We start from the raw sequence: 22,401 nt of genomic DNA, 5'->3' as shown, positions 1-22,401 counted from the left end.
GGGCGCCTGCGCTCACTCCGCCCGCAGGTGGGAGACTGGCAGGGCTGGGCGCACGGCAGTCATCCTGGGCTTCCCTTCCCGCGGGTCTAATTACCAAATGCCAGGCCAGTGTGCCCAGGCAGGTGGTGCTACTGAGCAGGAAGTGTGAGGACTCCGGTGTCCTGAGGTCGACTCCCAGCTCGCCCACTCTCCAGCGACGACCATAGACCAGTCACTTAACTTGTTACCCATCAATCATCACATCTGTAAAACCGTGATAATAATAGAATTTGGGGGTTCTTGTGGGGATTAAATGAAATAACATATGTAATAATACCCAGCACCTTCTAAAAGCTCAATAAAAAAGAGGCACCTCGCACACACCTGATCATCTACATTTGCTCTCTTACAACACTAAACTATGTTTTCTACCTTTATCTTGTATCTACCTACCACTTCAGCATTTTATTAAAAATAATAATAATAAAGAGAGAAATGTGGTATCCACATATAAATCAAGTATAAAAATCAAATGAGTATTCATATTTGAACTGACTGTTTATAGTTCATAATGCATTAGCAAAACCAAAAGTTTCTGTGATGACTGCCCTTGTACAGCTCACCATGTAACTTATTCACTATGTAAGAATTTGTTCTCCATGTAAGAACTTGTTCATTATGCTTCAGAAGATTGGAGACTGACGAAAATTAGGCTTGGGGTGGATTAATGATTGTGCATTGAGCATTGACTCCCCTATACAGAATTTTATTATTGTTAACAACCATTTGATCAATAAATATGAGAGATGCCCTCACAAAAAAAAAAAAAAAAAGTACACACTTCCAATTGTAAAATAAATAAGTAACCAGGATGTAATGTATAGCATAAGGAATATAGTCAAAATATGGTAACAACTTGGTATGGTGATAGCTGGTACCTAGAATTATCATGTATATAAATGTTGAATCACTGTGTTGTACACCTGAAACTAATGTAATGTAATACTGTGTGTCAACTACCCTTCAATAAAAAATAATTATCTACAAAAAAAAAAAAAAAAGAGGCACCTCTCACTGGACTTTGTAAACATATGATTCTGGTATGTGTGTTTTTTTCACTTTTCCCTCTCAATTTTCCAGTAGAATTTATTTTTTAACAGTTCTACTCTCTTGCTGCTGACTGCGGGTGGGACACATGCTTGCCTTGACCACACTTTTCTAGGTGGGGTAAGCAGACACAAAACCCACCCATGGAGCAGCCTCCCACCAAGACTTCATTTTTCTGCTCTGTGAAAAGTGGACAGTGGGACCCACACACACAAGATTAAATGAGATTACATGAGGTTTTGGACATGTAAACATATGTGGAGGTTTGCATATTCCCTGAGGAATGAGCCTGATAGTTAAGGGCTGAAACCCTGGCTCTGACATCCACCAGCTGGGTGACCCTGAGCCAGTGTGTTCATCCATGTAGAGAATAAGGAGAGTTACCCACCTTATAGGGGTGTTATGAGAATTACATGATAGTTACGTCATAGTTTCAAAGCATTTAATGTGATATCTGGCATGTATTAAGCACTGATTAAATGCAGCTCAATGAAAGGAAACCCTGAGATTCACAAACAGCGCCAATCACGTACATGGGGGAAGGAGACCAATGACCAGTAATGTGGGAAATCCTAGGAAATCCCTGAGAAGAGGCCCCTAGGGTGGCCCCCATTTTTGGTAGCCTTACCAGAGAGCCCATGAGTTGGCAGCTCTGGGCCCTCACAAAGAACAGCCAGAAAGGATACAACCCTCATCCCACGCTCCACGGGGTCCGTGAGCAGGAGGCCTCGAGGGGCAAAGATCTTCTCATTCTGCTCCTGGATGTAGCGGGAAATCTTCTTGAGAACCTGCAAGGAGAGAGGCCGGTTGAGGGTGAGAGCTCACCAGGCGAGCCCTGCAGGAGGGGCCGTGGGGCAGCCAGGGAGGAAGCCACCTTCTCGTAATGGGTCTCCATGCAGAGGAAGATGAAGTAGGCCGTGGCACAGGCCAGGCAGCCCTCCAGGTAGGAGCCACCCCCGATCTTCTCAGCCTCTGAGTAGAAGCTGTTGAGTGTCTTCACAGTCTCCTCAAAGAGCTGCCTCTCAATCTGCAGGGAGAAAAGGACGGAAAGCAGGCTTAGTCAGCCTCCCTGGAGCGTGGACGGTCCCAGATGGGAGGGAGAGTGGCATTAGAGGGGCCATGCCAGCTGGGAAAGGGGGAGTGGGGCACACAGACCAGACCAGAGAGACTCCAGCTGCCTGTGAAGCACTCAACTCAGGGCCAGGGAACCTGGGACCCAGTGCGGACTTGACTGTTAGCTGTGCGGCCTTGGACTAGCGACTTAACTACTCTAGCTTCACTTTCCACATCTATAATATGGAAATAGAATAGCTACTTGGCTTCCCTTGAAAACGGAGAACTCCTATGATATCCCAGATGTGAATATTTCTGCAAAAGGTCAGGCAAGAGTTCTAGTGACTTGGCGACTCCCCCATTTTGATGGGCTAGAGAGTTCGGAACCAAACTGGTAGGGGCTCTCCATGTGTGGGTGGTACTACCACTGCATGAGACTGCCTGGGCCAGAGCTCAGGAGTGTCCCTCCAGGAGGGAGCCCTTCCTCCTTGCTAGGGTCACGCAGGACACAACAGCCTTGGGCTGTGGACTACTGGGAGGCTGTCCTGCCTGCACCCATAATCATAATAGCTGATATTTATTAGGCACTTTCTACGCTTTCTATTTTTAAGCACTTCATGCATTTTTTGTAATGTATTATTTCATTAAACCCCTTAGAACAATTCTATCAGGAAAAGTACCACCATCATTGCTGTATCACAAGTGAGGCCTGATCAAAGTTCTGCTCCATGGCCCAGCCCACCATCATCTCTGGCCTCTCTGCTGGTCTTCCCGCCCACATCCCTGCCAAGCAAGCCCATTAAAGTCAGATGATGTCGCAGCTCTGACCAAGAGCTCTCAAAGGCTTTTCTCCTCTCTCCAAGTAAAATCCCCTAAGTCCTTACAAGGCCTTACAAGACCCTCCAAAGGCCTGGCCCTGCACCCCCTCAGAGCCTGTCTCCTACTCTCTTATTGAGTTCCCACTCCAGGCACACTGACCACCCTGCTGCTCCCCAAAACTGCCAAAGGGCCTTTATGCCAGTGCCCTCAGCTGCAGTTCCCTCCCAAGATGCACCCCTCCCCAGGCTCATCCCTGCTTCTTTCAGATGTGGCCTTAACCAGCAGATCCCCTCCAGTCACGGCTCATCGTCCCCAGCTCTCATCCCCTTGACCTCCCCCCTTATTTTCCTAGTATTTGTCACCACCTGGGCTCCTACATACTCACTTGCTTGCTGTTTTACTTTTCATAGCCTCTTAGAGAAAAATGACCTCCATGAGTTTGCTCCTATATCCCCAGTGCCTAAAACATAGTTTTGCTCAGTACATACTTGCCGAATTCTGAGTGAATGTGTCCCAGGTTACATGGCTCTTTCTTAAGTCTGTGCTCTTCACCATGTAACCCTGCACCAGAATGGAAGTCATGCTGCAAACTCAGCAAGCGTCAGTGTCTGTAGACCCACCTTTTACATTCCTCAGAGCACCCCCTCCCCCACTCACCCCCACAGCACCAGAACTGTCCACACACAGGTTAGGGACTTCTCATACCTATTAGGACAAAAGTCTCCCCAAAAATAGAAGCTTTGAGGTTCCCAGCCACTGTCCCTAAACAGTTCTGGAATGAACACACAGAGAAAGTTCTGCCCATCTACTCTATGAATCCAAGCCGTGCTGCTCTACCCAGGGTCACCCCACCCCAGAGGGTAGGCATGCTAAGATGAGGAGACCCATGTGGCTCCCTGAAAGCTGGTTAGGGGTCAGATCAAAAACAGGCAGTCCTGCCTCACCTTCCCAAACCCATTCAGATCTGCCTGGGCTGCTGAATGAAAGGATCAGTGCCTGCCCTCTGCCCTCCCCCAATGGGCAGCCCGGGATGAGGGTTACATACTCCCCCAGAACCAGGAGCAAAACTCATCAGCAGGAGCTGATGCCTTACAAGGGGCTGGTGGTGCATGAAACACCCAGTCTGCAGAGAGAGGCTGTGGGCAGGAACCTTGGTTGTCAGCCTGGGCATCAGGTTTTTTTAAAGCTCCCCAGGGAATTCTAATGTGCAGCTGGGATTGAGAACTGCTGCAAAAATGGAGATTCCTGAACCCAGTCCAACAGTTGAGTCAGCATCTCTAATGATACCTAATATCATCCAACAGGACCGGGGAAATGGTGTTTAACAGGCTCTCCCGGTGATCCTCATGCTAATGAACTTTGAGGGCTGCTGGGCTGGGAAAACCTCTAAGGTTTTTTCAACTCTAACTTTTAATGGGGCAACAGCAAGACAATGTTAAGGGCATTTTTTAATTCTACCATTTGAAGTGGTTGAACAAGTCATGTGTCATATATTACTTTTATCCTGCAAAAAATATATATATATACTTGAATAAGCCCTTCAGTTCCACCATGGCCTGTTTTAAAAAAAGACATCCAAGAAAAAAAAGTTCCAACTTTAGAAAAAGACGTCCTTACCCGGCTGTCCAGCTCTGGCGGGAATTTGGTCTGGAACTGACAGATGGTTCCATCACTATAGTCTCTCTGGATGAAGACCTTGGTGGCCAGTGAGGCACTTCGCCGGAGCTCCTGCAGGTTGTGGACCTGAAGAGGTGCACAGGAGACACACCCAGGGTGAGTATCCGTCTAGGTTTGTCTGAGACTGTGGGGTTTCTCAGGATGTGGTTCTTTCGGCACTAAAACCAGGCAAATCAGGACAAGTTAGCCACCCTGTAAGTGCTCTAGGAAGGCCAGGGGGAGGCAGGACTGTGAAGTTTACCCAAGAAGATGCCTCAAGCTATCCCAAAAAGATCTAGAAAAAGCCTGAAGCAGGGCCAAAGCTGAGCCAAAACGAGAGGTTCTGGAACCATCAACAGAGCCAGAAACAAACTTTATGAGAAAAAGATTTCCTGGTTGCTGGTCCAGAGCCTTCTCCCTCTCCTGCTCCCACCAGCTTGTACTTACTCACTCTCTCGTTCTCTCTCTCTCCCTCTCTCTGATTCTTTCTCTCTCTCACACACACATACAGTGGGGCCTTTTACATTTTCATTCATTCAACAAGTATCAAATGTTCACATGTCGGGCCTTGTGCCCTGAGCAGGACTGAATCAGACCTTGCTGGGTGGAGCTTACAGCAGGGATGGAGGAGGGGAGCAGGTGGGACAGAGCAGTACGTGATATGCCCATGAACTCAGAGGGGGGATTCAGGTGCAGGCCAAGTTATGGGTCAGGGAGCACCACAAATGGCTTTCATATCCAGCATTTCTCCCCCCAGGAATGAAGGGGACAAGACATCCAGACTCCCCCAGAGAAAACTAGATAAAGTGGGCTGAGGCCAGAAATTAAAGAAATACCATGCCCTGGTAGGAAGGAGTTGCGTGACTTCTGTCCCTGTCCACACCTGGGACTTGACATTGGCACAGACTATAGTGTTTGAGGGGAGTGGGCTCAGTGCCATAGAAGGACAGGGCCTCTTTCTTCACTTCCAGCCTCAGTCGCCCACATTCAAGACAAGCTTCCCACTGGGTGAAATATGCCGAACACTGGAACCACGTGGAGACCAAGCCCCAAAGGCAGAGTGAACACACAGCCAGTTCATCCTGTGTAATTAAGGTGAATCCATTCAGTCACTCAGCCTTCATTTATTAAGTCCCTACTATTGCCAGGCTCTAGGGATGTTGAGTAAAAGACAGTCTGTGAGCTCCAGGGTGGAAGACAAGTAAATATATAATGAATTAGACTGAGATAAATGCCACAAAGAAGTAATATCTTATGCAGAAACTCTTACTCAGAAAAGGCTTCCTGCGGTCTGTGTTTAGTCATCAAGGACGGCCAGGAGTTTCCAGCGGCAGGGGCAGGCAGTGGGTGGGGAGAGGGAGGAAAAGGCAACCCAGGCAGAGGGAGAAGCTGGTGCAGAGCAACAAAGACAGCAGAGAACACAGTCAACTCCACGATGGCAGACAGATTTCAGCAAGACTGGAGTTGGTTCGTGGAGTGGATTAGATCAGAGCAGTGAGGATGAGTACAGAGGTGAGCTAGATCACAATGAGTTGGGGGGAGGTTCTACTAGAAGGGAGGATTTAAGATGGAAGTACTTATCTTGCTGAAAAAGCTGGGGGAAAGAATAAGTAATAAGAGAAAGGTTGTCAGTATGGTAGTAGGAGCAAATAATTGGTAGATCAAGGTCCTGAAAAGGTGGAAATCAGAGAATACTAGATGAATTCCAGGTGAACCTTGCCCTATGTAACAGATGTGATCCCAAGTATTATGACTGGATTAAGTGATACATAAGTGCTCCTCACCTCTAAAAAGTTTCTGATTCCTCTAATCAAGGTTTGAATCAAGGAAGTCCCCTTGATATCTGCTAGGACTCTATGATAACTTTAACAAATAAAGAATACTTCGGTAATATGTTATTCATTAATGTGTCTGCTCTGTCTGGTTAAGGTTTCATACTGTTGGATTTTCCAAAGAAAAGGAAGGGGCTGTGGCCTTCCTCCATCCTTCCAAACCAACTGACATGAGCCCAGTCAGTCTTGAGGATGGAATCCCCTGGGTCCCAGGAGGATCATTCTGGCAACTCTGTGAGGGCTGCACGGGAAGTGGGCATGACTGGGGCAGTTGGAGGGATGACTATGTTTCATAATAGTCCACGGGAACACTAAAGTGGGTCTAAACCAAGAGAAGTGGAGGTGAGAACGGAAAGACAAGGAAATACCAGTGCTTCAGTCATTGTGACAACATCCTTTCTCTCTGTGCCTGAACGCACATATACACTGTGTGCTCCCGTAAAGACATGTGCCTGTAGTGACTGGCTAGCTGTTGACCACAGCCACGTACTCCTAGGCACACAGATTACTCCTTAGCCTTCCCTGCAGTTAGGTGTGGCTGAATATGACTGAGAGGAATATGAGTGGAAGAGATGAATGTCATACATAGGCTTGACTCATAAAGACCAGCCCCTCCTCTATGATCTTTGCCCTCCCACAAACCAAGGGAACCATGTGTTGAAGATGATAGAACTACAAGTTGGAAAGAGGCAGGGTCCCTGAATTACTACTGCCTGAAGGAGATCCACCTGCTGATCAGAAATGCTTGTCTGGGACTTTACTAAGCAGGAAATATACTTCTAGTGTATTAAAATTTTAAGATTTTAGGGTGCTACTTTATATAATACAGTCCTATTTCCTCTTGCCTTTGATCCATGGGTTCCCAAGTAGCCAGAGTGGGAAGGATCAACACCCTTTCCAACCCCCAAACATCCTGAGCCTTACAATACTGTCCTGACTCTGGGTGACTATGAATTTGCTTCCCTCCTTGTAAAGTATTTGTAGGATCTTGAGGATTTGGTGGAAGATGATATCAAACACATTTCCAAAGCCTTAATCTCCCAGATCTATATAGAGCACACACATCACAGACTCATCTATAGTTGGTGAAAAGTAGGACTTAAGGCAAGGAAGCACCTCTTGGCTCTCTCCATCCATGCAGCTCAGCTGTGAAATACCAAAAAGCCCTGGTAGAAAGATGGCCCACTGACCTGGGAGCAGACTTGGGTGCTAGTCCTGGCCACATGACCCTGGGAGAGTCTTCCCTCCTCTGGCCTCCATTTCTTCAACCAGAAACTGAGAAATCAGAACTGCATAATCACTTAAACCTCCTCCCAGCTTTGACATTCTAGAGGTCTTATCAGAGATTATGAACTCAAATGTTTATAGTGGCTAAGTATGTAAATGGACCAGGTGGGGACTGTGACTAATTAGAGAATTTCTGTCCTGTCTCAAGAAAGCAGTTGATCATTGCCACATGAAAATGTGTGCCCAGATTGCCACACTTCTGACATTTTAAGAGAAGTCATAAAACCAGATTTCCTTAACATCAAATATCCTGATGTTTAAATGTCTCCAATAAAGTTTTAAATTTATAAACACTGAGCAGACCAAATAAGACACATTTCTGAACCAGATTCATTCCTAGAGCTGCCAGTTTTGAACCTATGGATTCCTATGGCAGAGGCCCTTGGACCAGAGCTAGAGCCAGGCTCCACGCCACTTGCCAGATACTTAGATTTCAGGAAGCTGGTGGGGGTTTTTCAGGAGAGATTGCTTGACATCTCATAAGAGAATCCCAGAACATGCACAACCCTCTCTGTGAGACAACAGCTCTTGCTGTGGGTGGATGGAGAGAGCCAAGAGGTGCTTCCTTGCCTTAAGGCCTGACTCAGACACTTGGCCTTCTCATATACTTCTTACCTTCCTCACTGTGCCCTCTCTCCCATCACCATCCCCTAGTCTTATGGTAGCTAAGTAAGGACAGGACCAAGAGGCATTTCATGAGGAACAAAGAGAGTATCAGTGGTGAACCTGCTGGCACCAATTTTCGAACTGCAGTGCAACAGGGATGGAGAGGCTGCCTGGAGATTGGGTATGGCAGGTCACATATTCAGGGCCTGTACACCTGACAAAGCCAATCTGGCAAAGGTGGTGAGGAGAAAGCACTGGAGTGCAGATGACACCCCGAGGCAAAGAAGAGACTCCGTCTGGCCCACATCTCCATCTTCATTAAAAACCAGCTATTTCCAGAGGATTCATCTGAGGCTCAACTCAAGAATCAGGAGATTCAGCTGATGAGCCAACACCATGCGCCCTGTCTGGTGTGGAGGAGGAGTGAGGATCATGAGTCACACATGCAGCCAACTCCCGGATGGAAACCCCGCCCGGGGCCTCGCTACTTCTTGGCCTACACCAGGGCCCAAGCAAGCCCAGCCTATTGTCTGCTGGTTGTTAATTTCATGCCTCAGAGATGAAATCTCCAAAAGCATGGATAATGCTACTTGGGTGCATTTAAAAATCTCTTAGGGGCCACACTCCACCACTTGGAGAAGCCCCTCCCAAACAGGCACCTCCCAGCTTTCCTTGGCCACCTGGACTACTTCCCAGGGCAGACCCTACTCCCAGCGACACACATACGCAGAGGTTTGTCACTTAGGAAATGGGTTCATTACAGTTTCCCAAGTGAGGTCAGTGTGTCGCTCAGGAGGCTTCATCCCTCCTCTGAGTCCCTCCACACATCCCTCCCTCAGTGCTAACTCCTAAACAGAACTTAGGGAGTAGAAAAGATCCAGTTTCCATGCCTTCCATCCAGAGATCCAGGGATAGCCAACCTTTCTCAATATATCTTGCCCTCCCTCCCTCTATTCCTCCCTCTTCCTATTCCCTCTCTTCCCTTCAAAACACCTTCTGCTGGAGCTGAGGACTTCCCATTCAGAATCCTAGGGATTTGGCCACAGAAGCTTGGCTTGAGGTTTTCCTTCTCCCAACAGACTTTTCCTGGTAATCTTAACTCAGTCCTGACAGTAAAAGCAGCCTGGGGAGAATGACTCACTCCACAGCCCAGATAATGTGCGCGTCCTGTGTCTTGGCAGAGCTGAGGCTTCCTCCCTCGGTATGGCCATCGAGGTCCACCCAAGGCCAAACTGGGGAATAGTGAGTGTGTGTCCTCAGTTCTCCATCCCTTCTGGGCATTCCTCTGTCCTTCTGCCCTCAAGCTGACCCAGCCAGGCCAGCCAGGGGGCCTGAGTCCCCACACTCTAGCCCTTCCTGAACTTTGCATCCCTCTCCCCATCATAACCTCATGTCAGCAACCCTAGTGCTCTCCTCTCTGTTGGGCAACACAGTTTGACTAACTGGTACACTTGGATCCAGCAGGAAAAGCGCTGGCCAGGGAGGCAGAATATGAATTCTAGTCCTTGCCTAGACACTTTTTAGACATATTTTCTTGAATAAGTTTCAGTACTCCAGCTGCATCATCTATGAAATGGGGTAATGACACCTTCCTTGGCTCCTTCACAGGGATGAGGCGGGCTTGTAAGCCTCAGTTGTTTCATCTGTTAATTGGAGATAATAACACCACCCTTGCCCACTTCACAGGGTTGCTGTAAAGCTCAAAGGAGATCACACATGTGATAATGCTTTGTACACAGGACAGCGCTGTATTCAGAGAGGCATTATGAGCAGAGCCTCTCCCAAGGGAGAGTCAGCCTCCTGGCACCACCTCAACCTAGAGAAGTAAGCCTGTGGTTGGAATCTGCGAACCACAGCAAACCTGAGATAGGACAGATGGGCCTCCTGGGACCTGTCAGACCACATCTCAGATGTGACTGCCTTCTCTGCTCACACTGCTGCCCAGCCATGCCCATGTGGTTAAGTCTTCCCTTCCTGCCCAACACCGGCAGCCTTTGCTGCAGCCTGGCAGCCCTAACTGGAAGGTGGCCAGATCCTCAGCCATTTCTCCCTTTGTTCTTCCTGCTTTTCTCAGTATCTCTGGTGCTTTTGGAGCCTCTGCATTCTTCCACCCTAGAAACCAAGCTCCAGGGGTCTTCTCAGGGCTTGCCTCTTTACAAGGTCCTGGGGCAAACTCTCCTATCTGAGTAATTCTGTGCCCTGTTAGAAAACTGGGTGAGGCCATGCAACTGAGGCTTGTTCTGTGGTGGTGACAACAGCAGAGTAACAACACTAACACTTGGTATTGATGTAACTCTACTTACCAGGATGCCCGGAGACACTGCACAGAATCATTCAAAGACCTTTGCAGTCCCCCTCTGTGTTTCAGCTGAGGTGGAAATGAGGAAACACCACAAAAGAAGTCAAGATCAGAACTGGGAAGACTGTGGTGTCCTGGGTTCCACTCCAAAAATTCAAAGGAAGTAACTTTTAGCTCTGCTGCTAAAATGCTGTGTATCAAACAGGTCCCCCCCTTCTCCATGCGTTGGCTTTACCACTTATAAAGCGGAAACATAAAGAGCTCCATTTCCCTCATGAAATGAGGGGGCAGAGGAGGTAATTCCTGATCTCTTAAGCACTGCACCAAGCTTCTGCCCTCAGCAGACAGGTCCCTCAGATCAGCTTTCAAGTCCCTTGAGGGTGACACACCTCCAGGCACACCCTGTAGAATAGGCTCCTCCCATCAGACACAGGGATAAAGGGGGACAGTCTGTACAAGAGACTCGAACAGGGTGAAAAGGCAAGAAGGGGTGATATGCAAAGGTGGGGATTGGTGCGGGCAGATCATTACAACCAGCCGTCTGGGTTTGGGCCTGGGAATCCTTTGTCCTCTCCCTCCCCCATGAGGGAAATGCGGATGTGGAGGTAGTAGGTCTGTCATCTCTCAGCCAGACTTTTGGGTTCAGAAGCTGGATGGCTGCATTGCATAGCAACAGCAGCCAGTCACCCTCCTCCCCTAAAACAGGCACAGGCTGTGGAGAAGCAATTTCAGACTTGCAGTCCAGGGAAAGGGGAAACCCCAGCTGGGGCCCTGGAGCCACCCTGGCGCTAGTGCCAACAAGTGGCACAGGCAGCTTCAGGACTCAGATGGGGAAGATTGACAGGTCAGGGGTGATAAGAGCCCTCACAACGAGCTCTCCTCCTCCAGCCTGCCACTTGACAACCCCCCGAACCCGACTGGGGAAACCACCCCATCCCACGCTACCCCACCCCCTCACCCCACCCCACCCCTCGTCTCCCTTTCCCCCCTCCCGCCCGCCCCTAGCGGGATTCTGATCCCGCAGCAATGGGGCATTGCCTACCGGCCGGTGCTCACCGCCTACCTCAGTGGCCATGTTCCGGGAGCGCTGACCGCTCCAAGCCTGCCTCGGGGCCGGTGGAGGGGGACTGTCCGCGGTGCTGACTCGGGGAGCCGGTGGGCTGGCAGCGGCGAGGGGCCCCGGGCGCTGTCCGCGGTGCTGATGCGGACGCCGCGGGCCCGGCCGCCGGTGGGCTAGTGGGTCGGCGGGCGCCTAGGGACTGGCAACGACGAGCTGTGCTGTCCGCGGTGCTGATGCGAGCGCCGGGCCGGGGAGGCGAGGCCGCGACCGAGGCTCTTCACCGCCGGGTCGCCGGCTGCCGCCGCTCCTGCAGGCAACAGCCCGGTTTATCTTTGACAGCGGCGGCGAGGGTGGGGACTCGGGGCGGAGGAGGGGCCAGGAACCTCCGCGGACCGGGAAGGGGAAGCAGCGGCCCCCAGACTCCGGCGCCCGCCCGCGGCCAGAGGCTTCGCTCCCGCCTGGCCCGGTGGCCCCGCCTCTCCTGCCCGCCCTTCCCCCTAGTAAGAGCGCCAGGAGCTCGGCGCTTTCTACCGCGGCCTCCAGGGACTCCCAGAGCCGGAGCGGAGAGAGGCGGGACTGTTCTGGGGCGAGACGCTCCAGCCTGCGGAGGCAGACAGCCCTCGCCTAGTTCTGGTGCCCCCGGGTGTGGCCTCTTTACCTTTCCAGCACTCCTCCCCCAACGCCTCCCCCTCCGTGGCCCCGGTTTCCTCTTTTCTCTCTTCTCTCCCTATTTGTCTCTGTGGCCCTCTCCTCAGGCGTACATCAACGTTCCCTCCTCTCCCCCATCTCTCCTTTTCACTGCCTTGAACCGTATTAGCTGGCGGCAGATGCTGAAGACTGCAGGGAATTATTTCCTTTCTTTACGAATGTGCCCACTTCTCATCCTGAGCAAAACCCTGGGGTCCCTTCTTTCAGGCAGCATCAGAATTGAAGCCAGTCTTTCCGTGCTGCTCCTCTTTGCCCTGGCCCCACCCCTTACTCTTTCTTCTCTGCTCTGAAATCCCAGAGTTTACACACACCACCACTACCACTACTCAAAAACCACAAGTACATGGTACCAAACTGGTCTGCCCAGGATGGCAGGCCTGGCCCTGGCACCGCCTTCACATTTTGTACATCACACCTTCTAACCAGATGACCTACCTCTTCGCTTAACAAACAGAAAGGAAGCACCAACACAAGTGCCTTTCTACACACCCTTAATACTCCTCTGTCTCTTGGGGAAGCTGAGTGTGTTCCTTTCTCTGCAGCTCACTGCTGCCTGAGGGTCAACAGCAGCCACCCACACAAAGGAAGAGATGGGCAGCCAGGAGACCTGGGTTCTTCTGGCTTGGGCTTCTCCAGCTGTATGACCTTGGTCATAAGTTTCACACCCAAGCTTCTTTCTATAAAATGAGTGTTGGACTTCATCAGACAATTTCTAGGGGATTTTTTTCCCTTCAACCTTTTATTTTGAAATTTTCAAGCATACAGAAAAGTTGAAAGAGTACTACAATAACCTATACTATTCACCTAGTTTCAACATTTATTACCACTTTACCACACTTGCTCGATAGATTGATATGGAAACATAGAGATATATTTGGCTTGATTATTAGGAAGTAAGCAACAATTGAAGCTTTATTCTTAGGTACTTCACCATGCATCTCCTAACAATACATTCTCCTACCTGACCACAATATTATCACACCTTTAAAGATTCCATATTATCTAATATTCTAGGATAGTTTGTTGCCCTTAAAACACATTAATAGCAATGACCCAGAACTTTTCCCCAGAACTTTTCTTTTGTTGTTTGTTTGTTTGTTTGTTTTGGCATCATTAATCTAAAATTACATGAGGAACATTATGTTTACTAGACTCCCCCCATCACCAAGTCCCCCCCACAAACTCCATTACAGTCACTGTCCATCAGCGTAGTAAGATGCTATAGAGTCACTACTAGTCTTCTCTGTGTTGTACAGCCCTCCCTGTGCCCCCACACACATTATACATGTTAATCGTAATGCCCCCCGTTCTCTCCCCCCCACTTATCCTCCCTTCCCACCCATCCTCCCCAGTTCCTTTCCCTTTGGTAACTGTTAGTCCATTTTGGGGTTCTGTGTTTCTGCTGCTGTTTTGTTCCTTCCGTTTTTGCTTTGTTCTTATATTCCCCATATGAGCAAAATCATTTGGTACTTGTCTTTCTCTACCTGGCTTATAAAGTTTCACTGAGCATAATACCCTCTAGCTCCATCTATGTTGTTGCAAATGGTAGGATTTGTTTTCTTCTTATGGCTGAATAATATTGCATTGTGTATATGTACCACATCTTCTTTATCCATTCATCTACTGATGGACACTTAGGTTGCTTCCATTTCTTGGCTATTGTAAATAGTGCTGCGATAAACAGGGGTGCTTATGTCTTTTTCAAACTGGGCTGCTATATTCTTAGGGTAAATTCCTAGGGGTGGAATTCCTGGGTCAAATGGTATTTCTATTTTGAGTTTTTTGAGGAACCTCCATACTGCTTTCCACAATGGTTGAACTAATTTACATTCCCACCAGCAGTGTAGGAGGGCTCCCCTTTCTCCACAACCTCACCAATATTTGTTGTTGTTTGTCTTTTGGATGGTGGTGATCCTTACTGGTGTGAGGTGATATCTCATTGTGGTTTTAATTTGCATTTCTCTGATGATTAGTGATGTGGAGCATCTTTTCATGTGTCCGTTGGCCATCTGAATTTCTTATTTAGAGAACTGTCTGTTCAGCTCCTCTGCCCATTTTTTAATTGGATTGTTTGCTTTTTGTTTGTTGAGGAGCATGAGCTCCTTATATATTTTGGATGTCAACCCTTTACCAGATCTGTTATTTATGAATATATTCTCCCATACTGTAGGATGCCTTTTTGTTCTATTGGTTGTCCTTTGCTGTACAGAAGCTTTTCAGCTTGATATAGTCCCACTTGTTCATTTTTGCTTTTGTTTCCCTTGCCTGGGGAGATATGTTCATGAAGAAGTCACTCATGTTTATGTCCAAGAGATTTTTGCCTATGTTTATTTCTAAGAGTTTTATGGTTTCATGACTTCCATTCAGGTCTTTGATCCATTTTGAATTTACTTTTGTGTATGGGGTTAGACAGTGATCCAGTTTCATTCTCTTACATGTAGCTGTCCAGTTTTGCCAACACCAGCTGTTGAAGAGGCTGACATTTCCCCATTGTATGTGCATGGCTCCTTTATAGTATATTAATTGACCATATACATTTGGGTTAATATCTGGAGTCTCTATCCTGTTCCACTGGTCTGTGGCTCTGTTCTTGTGCCAGTACCAAATTGTCTTGATTACTGTGGCTTTGTAGTAGAGCTTGAAGTTGGGGAGTGAGATCCCCCCCACTTTATTCTTCCTTCTCAGGATTGCTTTGGCTATTTGGGGTCTTTGGTGTTTCCATATGAATTTTAGAACTATTTGTTCCAGTTCGTTGAAGAATGCTGTTGATATTTTGATAGGGATTGCACTGAATCTGTAGATTTCTTTAGGCAGGATGGCAATTTTGACAATATTAATTCTTCCTAGCCAAGAGCATGGGATGAGTTTCCATTAGAACTTTTCATTTTTAATAGGTAATATTTATTGAGCATTTACTATGTGCCAGACTATATGCTATATACTGCACATGTATTGTCTTATATAAGTCTCACACTCTTTGAATTAAATATACTATTGTTATCCTTTTATTATTCCCACTTTACAAATGAGAAAACTGAGTAAGTTGTCCAAGGTGTGAGGAATGGAAGCAGAATTCAAATACAAGAGCCATACTCCAGAGCTAACTGTACCACCTCCCTCTGGCACCTTGCAGACCATAAACTAGCAGAACAGAAACCACATCTCCAACTGCTTATTTCACAGATGAACACACTGAGTACCAGAGGAGAAGTGACATGCCAAAGAAGTTAAAGGCAGATGTTTCATCCCACCTCAGAGTTCAGCAAATGATTTGGCACCAAGGAACAAACAAAATATCTGTGAATCCCACGGTGGTCACTGGTAATAAGTAAATACCTAATGATCTCCATGTACATCTCTCCCAGTTCCTCAGACTTGATTTTGATCATATTAATTAGAAAACTACCTGGAAACCACTCTTCTCACCTGATGCCAAGAGACCTAGATGGGTCTATTATTATAATAGGCATTATTCTAGGAGCTTGGAATACAGTGATAACTAAATGTACAAAGACTGTTCTTACTGAACTTATATATTAATGGAGGTAACAATCAATAGCAGATAAGCAAATAAGTGTTAAAAATGTTGAGTTGCAATCATTGCTAGGAAGAAAAGTAAAGCATGGTAAGGAAGAAGAGAGTGACAGAAGAGGGTTATTTTAGAAAGAATAGCCAGGAAAACCTTTTTGACGATGTGAAATTTGGGCAGAGGCCTGAATGAAGTAAAAAAACTTAGCAAGCAGGTCTCTGAGAGAAGAATAACAAGACTTAGAGGACAGAGAACAAGGGCCCTGAGGCAGGAGTGGTCCTGGAATGTTTAAAGAATAGCAGGGAAACCAGTGAAGCTAGACTGGAGTGGACAAGTGGGGGAGAGATGGTCACTGAGATAGAGGGGTAACAGGAGCCAGGCCTTACAGGGCTTGTAGGCCCTGATAAAGACTTTGGATTCTATTCAGAAAGTGGGATGGCATGCCTTAGAAGGTTAAAGTAGAGGTGTAGCACTATCTAATTACAGTGTTTTAAAGAGTACTCTGGATGTTCGGGTTAGGGAAGAAAGGGGTGAGAGGCAAGGATAGAAGTGGGAAGACCAATTAGAGGCTCTTAGAGTAGTCTGGGTGAGATATGGTAGCTTAATCTAGGGCAGAAACAATGGAGGTGGTGAAAAGTGGTCAGACTCTAGATATAATTTAAAGGTAATACTGGCACAATCTGTTGATAGACAGGTGTGTGTGGTATGAAAGAGAGTCAAAGATGATGCACGTTTTGAAGTCTGAGTCACTGGAAGAAAGGAGTTTCCATTTACTGAGGGGGTAGAGATTAAGGGCTGAGCAAGCCCGAAGGGACAGGGAATACAGTTTTGGTTGTGTTTAGTTGATGTAGGTTTGAGGTTTGATGTGCATATTATATAACTAAGAAGAGTAGGCATTTGGGGTTCAAGGAAGAGGTAAAGGATTAGAGATATAACATCAAGAGTCATCAGTATGTGAATGGTATTTAAAATCACAGGACTAGATGAGTCCAGCTAGGGAGTGGATATAGCCAGAAAAATTGTCCAGGGACTGATCCTGGGCACTTCATTACTTACAGGAAGACAAAAGAAGACTGAGAAGAGTGCCCAGTGAAGTAGGAGGAGACCCAAGAGAGAGAAGCCAAGAGAGAGAAGTCCTGGAGCCAAGCAAAAAGCCTGGTAACAGCCTTACCAGCCAGCAGAGTGCATGGCCCACATGTAGAATAAGATGAGAACTGAGAGGTGACCACTGGGCTTGGCAGCAAGAAGGTCACTGATGACCTTGATAAGAGCTATTTTAGTGGAGCATAAGGATGAGATCCTGATTAAAGAGAGTATGAGAGTTAGAATGGTGGAATAGAAGTAGAGATACTGAGCGCATAGACATCTCTTCAGAGGCATTTTGCTATAAAAGGAAGCAAAGAGTAGCATGGTGGCTTAAGGGAGAAGTTGGAGCAGAGGAGGCTCTTCTAAGATGGGAGACCTTAGAGCTTGTTTGTTTGCTAATAGGAATAATCTGGAAAGAGGGAAACATCGATGGCTCAGAAAAGAGAGGGTTAATTGCAGAATCAAGCCCCTTGAAGTCAGCAAAGGATGGAATCCGGGGCAAACATGGAGGGGATGGCTTTGTAGAGAAGGACAATTTTCCACCATGGTTACAGTGGAAGAAGCAGAGTAAATGGCCACCGATGTGAGGAGGTTGTAGCATAAGCAAAGACCTGAGCTCTCCTCCTTACTCCTATTTAACTAGTTGGAGCCTTCAGGCATCATGCCCTTCTTCAACAACTATAGTCAACCACTATGTATAAAAAGCTTGCTGTGTGCCTAGCATGGTGCAGGCACTCTTCCTGGGTAGCCCAAAGAGAGTTCTTCCCACTGAAATTACAGGACTAGGACTCTTTAGTGCATCCACAAGTATGAATGGTCCCTTTTTAATATCCTGCTCCTCTGACTGCAAAGAGACTTTAAAAGCCTCAGCCTTTTATCACTACATTGCCTCCAAGTTGTTACAACAATGTTGACAGACCTAAAGGCTCAGAGGCATCAACGTGAAGGCCATGGAAAGAGGTCCACATTTGGAGTGGGGAGAGTTTCATCCTGTGCTGACTCGGGGTGTAATGGGATGCTACAGGATGGGATGTTCCCACACTCCAAACACTTGGACTTTAACTCATGAGGCAGGAGAAGATGTCGGGATTTCATCGGACTAATCATTATTACCCAGCTGCCTTAGGACAGACCAGTCCTATGCACAAGCCTACCTCTTTGATGTTTTTGTCATAAATTAATGAGTGTGCCCACAAAATAACATCAGAGAAGATCCACTAACTAATTCATTGTTATTACCCTCCAATCTGCAGCTGCCTTGGAAAGTCTCCCAAAAAGGACCACAGCCAGAGAAAGAAGCCCAGTGAAAGATTTGGAAATCATGGTATCTGGAAAGAGATGAGAGTGAAAGGAGCTCCTGCAGACTGCGGAGGAGACAGGGAAAGAGCTAGCACATTTCAGGAAGAAAAAGCAGGGGAGAGAGGGAGATTCTCAGCATTTGGGTCTAGAAAATAACTGCATGAATGTTTGAGGGGCAACTGTGGTCCGAAGGTCTTAAATGGTATCATCTCAGAGCACACTGAGGGGACTACAAGGAAGCATGTGGTAGGAAACAGTATCCCTGGAGTCAGATGACACGGGTTTCAACCTCTGGCTCTGCTATTTACTATGTGATCATCAAGTCTCAATTTTTGTGAGCCTCAGTTCTCTGATATGTAAAATGGTGGTAATAATCCCCCCTCCCCTGAGAGGATCCCTCCAAGTATAGGAGCCTTTCTCTAGATGTTACCTAACTCTTTCCTGTTTCAAGAAGAAAACAGAAAAAGATTTATGGAGATGCCTTGCTGGAGATCTCAACTCGCCAAGGACACCAAAATATAATCAAGTGAAACTAGGCCCTGTGATAAGTGCTGAGGTGGAGACAGTCCCCTCAGAGTTGGGGTACAGAAAAGGTTTTACAAACTACATGAGATTTGAACTTGGACTTCAAGGATTAGTGTCAGTCCCAGACAGCACATGAAGGAACATGGTGTGCAAAGACAAGAAGTCATGAAAGGTGCCTGGAAACACAGAACCTCTGGGACTTCAAACTCAGGAAAGCAGCTGCCAGGCAGCAACAGGAATGACTGCAAAAGCCCCCAGAAACATGAATGGAGGGGACCTGCCCTAAAAATAGTACCAGAGCAGGAAGACCGTGACACATGTCTGGAAGTGGAGTCACTAGGAGGTGACTAAGCTAATGGGGGGTTGCCTCCCTTTCTTAACTTCATTCATAGTCTCTCCATCTCCCTCTCCCTGTCCTACTCTCTCCATCTCTCTCCCCTAGAGGAAGTAGAGTGGGAGGCAAGTTTCTGTAAGAATGCACAGCTACCACAGGAGAAACTGCAAATACTGAGACTCTTAGCCAAAATGCTTACTTGTCGCTACAACAGCCACTGTGCTGGAAGCCAGGCAGAGTACCCAAAAGACCCCTGTTCTATTTAGCAGGGGCTGCAGAGGCACTCTGAAGTAGCAATCACAGAGTGATTGACATAGGGTCTCACTTCCATAGCACAAAAACTGCTCACAAATTCACCAATCACTTCAAACCATAGCCAACTGGGAGGACACTGCAAAGCTTCTAAGTGATGAAAATTCTCTGAGCAAGGAAATAGGTGTGAGCATAAAGGGTAAGAGAGGTACTTAAAAAGCATCATCAGTTATGCAAGCAAAAGGGACCGTGGAGATCAAACCAATTTCAACTGCAGAACCCTTTGTTCAAATAAAATCTTGCATGAAAGTCAGACATAGAAAACAAATAAAAGAAAGTGGATTTGGATGAAACGGGGCAGAGCTTACCTACTCGAAGACCTCTCCTCTCCCTGCAGAAGTCCACAAGATACTGCCCATAGGCTCCCCAGGGCTCAGAAGAATATTTTTTTTAATTCATCAAAGTAACCCATGCATAATAAAATAATAAAGGGCAAGAGACCCCTGCTTATTCCCTACAACTTCCTACCTTTACTTGTTTCTTCCCTAGAAGAAATGACTTTACACTCTTTAGCAGTTTCTGCCTTAAGTCCTTCTGATAGTTTTCTTTACATTGCTAAATGATATGCCTATATTTCTATTTCTTGATTTATTAACTTTAGAAAACTTGTCCTGTTTTCTGCAGTGACAGAAGAGAACTTAGCTCACACTGCCACCCTCACCTCCCAATATAGTTACAGCACTATTTGAACTTTATCTTTATTTTTATCAAAGTAATACATGCAATTAGTTTAAAATTCCAAGCAGGGTCAAGAGCTTATAGCAAAAGACAGAAGCCCCATCCAATCTCTTCCTTCCCTCTCATTCTCCCCCATCTTTCCCACTAAGGCAGGTTGGCTCATGGGAATAGAGATTCCATTTGTTTCTTCTTGTTCTTTTTCTACAGCATTCATCACTTTTTCTAGCAAACAATATAACTTACTTATTATGTCTTCTGCTTGTCTTATCTGCTAAATTGTAAGCTCAGGCAAGGATCTTTGTTATGTTCTCTGATGTATCCCAAATGCCTGGCATTATGTCTGGCTCAACAAATATCTGTTGAATTAATTAAAGCAAAATTTTCTTGAAAAGAGAGAGAAAGAAGCAGCATTTCTTTGAGACAGTGTTAGAACCAGTTATTTTACATCTGATTTGTTCCATGGGGAGGAATGAGTATACATGAAAACCTTATTTGATAGATAATACAAAATCCTCCTGGACAGTGGGGGAGGTGCTATAATGGATAAAGACTTCAGTTAACCCACTTATTGGCTTTGCATGTTTGGACAAGTTGGTCCAATGCCTTGAAAAGTAGCTATTTGCTTAGGTTGGTAGAGACTGAGTAGAAAATGAATGTTGAGGAGGGGGCTTTGCCAACCCCACTCTCCCAAGGACAGCTCCTGCTGTGGACAGAGAGGTAGAGGTGCTTCCTCCGAGGGTACTAGCTACCATGGGCCCAGAATCAGAGCCCATTAGCCGAGGACTGGGCACTGGTGGGAAGGAGAGAACACAGTTTTGAGCCCAACACGCCAGTTCTGTGAGTCCTATGTTCCAGATGCATCTCAAATCCCATTAGTCCCAAGAAGCCTTTCTTGAATCATTCTACTCCCAACACAGTACCTTACAGACACCTCTCTCAAAGCTTTTATCTCACCATGATTTGCCTGGTAAATTCCTAGAAAGCTTTTAGAATTCCTGACCACTGGCCAGGTCACAGGGCAAGTTCCAGCAACTGGAATGTTTCCACAGTCTTCCAAGTTCTGCCAGCCATTTCACTATTCCCTGCCTCCATGTCACCTATTCCTCCATCTGGGCCCCCTGATATTTCCCTCAATCTGTTGTCTTCCTTAGCTAAAATGTAGCACCCTCTCTGCACCAATGCCACAACACCCTAGGCTCCTATTTGTCCTGGGTGCAGCCCATCTGGCCGCTACCTGTCCCTCCCAGCCCGTCTCACCTCACACTCTCCACGCCAGCCACAGCCATATTGGACTTTCATTTTTCAGTCCTTCAAACATGCTGTGCTCTGTATCATTTCTGAGCCTTCATATATACTCTACCTGGAATGTTCTTTCTCCCATCTTCATCTGGATAAATCTCTTCAGGTCTCAATTTAAAATTTACTTCCCTGGGTACCATTTTTACTTTTTTTTCCCCTACCTTTTGTTTGATCTGATTATATTCATTAAAATGTTATTCTTTGTTGAGTCTAATAATAATGAAGACTTGTAAAAAAGAAAATAAAAAGTAAAATTTACTTCCTTGGGGAAGCTTCCCTGGCACTTTAGCCATGGTTAGGTGCCACTATGATTAGACCCCTATCATTACCCTATAAAACAACCACACTTTCTAAAATTTATTTGTCTGTCTTCCCTATTGGACCACAAACCCTTTGAGGGCAAGAACTCTGTCTCCTCAGCTACATTCTCTGTTCTCCAAATAGTACCTGGGACATTAATCAGTATCTGTACAGGAAGGTGAGGTATCTTACAGGAAAGGGAATGTCTCCATTCAGTTCCTAACCATTGGCCCTCAGGCAGAGAGGCACGGTTCAATCATAAAAGGCTTTATAGTCTTGTTTGGGAGACCCAGCTTAGACCCCATGACAGAGTGAGCAACTGACAGGTACCCCAGGAGCCCACAGAGACAGGGAGTGTTAAGGGAAAGCTGAGGAGGGAGAGATCCCAGTGACCTCACAGCTGGAGTCCTCCTCTGGCCCAAGGGACCAGAGGTGGTTTCTGAAAGATGAGGTGTTTGATACTGGGAGGAGCATAGGCTGGGTTATAAAAGGGGCACCTGGAACCTAAGGAAAAGGAAGGTTTCTCTGAAACAGCAGACCATGCCGGCCGGTTTGTACTGCTCTGCAGAGAAACAGGCTGGAGCCAAACAAGGAAGAGCCATTAAAGGGAGGTAATGGGGAGCCTTCGAGGGA

General features: G+C 46.8%; 2 protein-coding genes across 6 annotated transcripts in view; both read right to left on the bottom strand.

Moving 5' to 3' along the window:
* Positions 1 to 118: 118 nt before the first annotated feature.
* Positions 119 to 11,831, bottom strand: GOLGA7B (golgin A7 family member B). The gene is made up of 5 exons (XM_036886497.2): positions 11,702 to 11,831; positions 4,576 to 4,701; positions 1,961 to 2,113; positions 1,715 to 1,874; positions 119 to 243 (listed from the first exon to the last, which is right to left on the bottom strand). The coding sequence occupies exons 1-5, from the start codon at positions 11,711 to 11,713 to the stop codon at positions 224 to 226; spliced, it is 471 nt and encodes a 156-aa protein (XP_036742392.1). The 5' UTR covers positions 11,714 to 11,831; the 3' UTR covers positions 119 to 223.
* A 36-nt stretch (positions 11,832 to 11,867) lies between these two features.
* The window catches only part of ZFYVE27 (zinc finger FYVE-type containing 27), a 107,834-nt gene continuing 97,300 nt past the window's right edge, over positions 11,868 to 22,401 (bottom strand). For all 5 annotated transcript variants that reach the window (XM_057506193.1, XM_057506192.1, XM_057506191.1 and 2 more), the window contains one exon: positions 11,868 to 12,005. In XM_057506193.1, coding sequence (XP_057362176.1) covers positions 11,872 to 12,005 — 134 coding nt within the window. In that variant the 3' untranslated portion in view covers positions 11,868 to 11,871. The remainder of the gene's footprint in view (positions 12,006 to 22,401) is intronic.

Source organism: Manis pentadactyla, chromosome 8 (assembly GCF_030020395.1).
Source record: "Manis pentadactyla isolate mManPen7 chromosome 8, mManPen7.hap1, whole genome shotgun sequence".
NCBI classification, from domain to species: domain Eukaryota; kingdom Metazoa; phylum Chordata; class Mammalia; order Pholidota; family Manidae; genus Manis; species Manis pentadactyla.
This window is presented reverse-complemented; position numbering and strand designations above follow the sequence as displayed.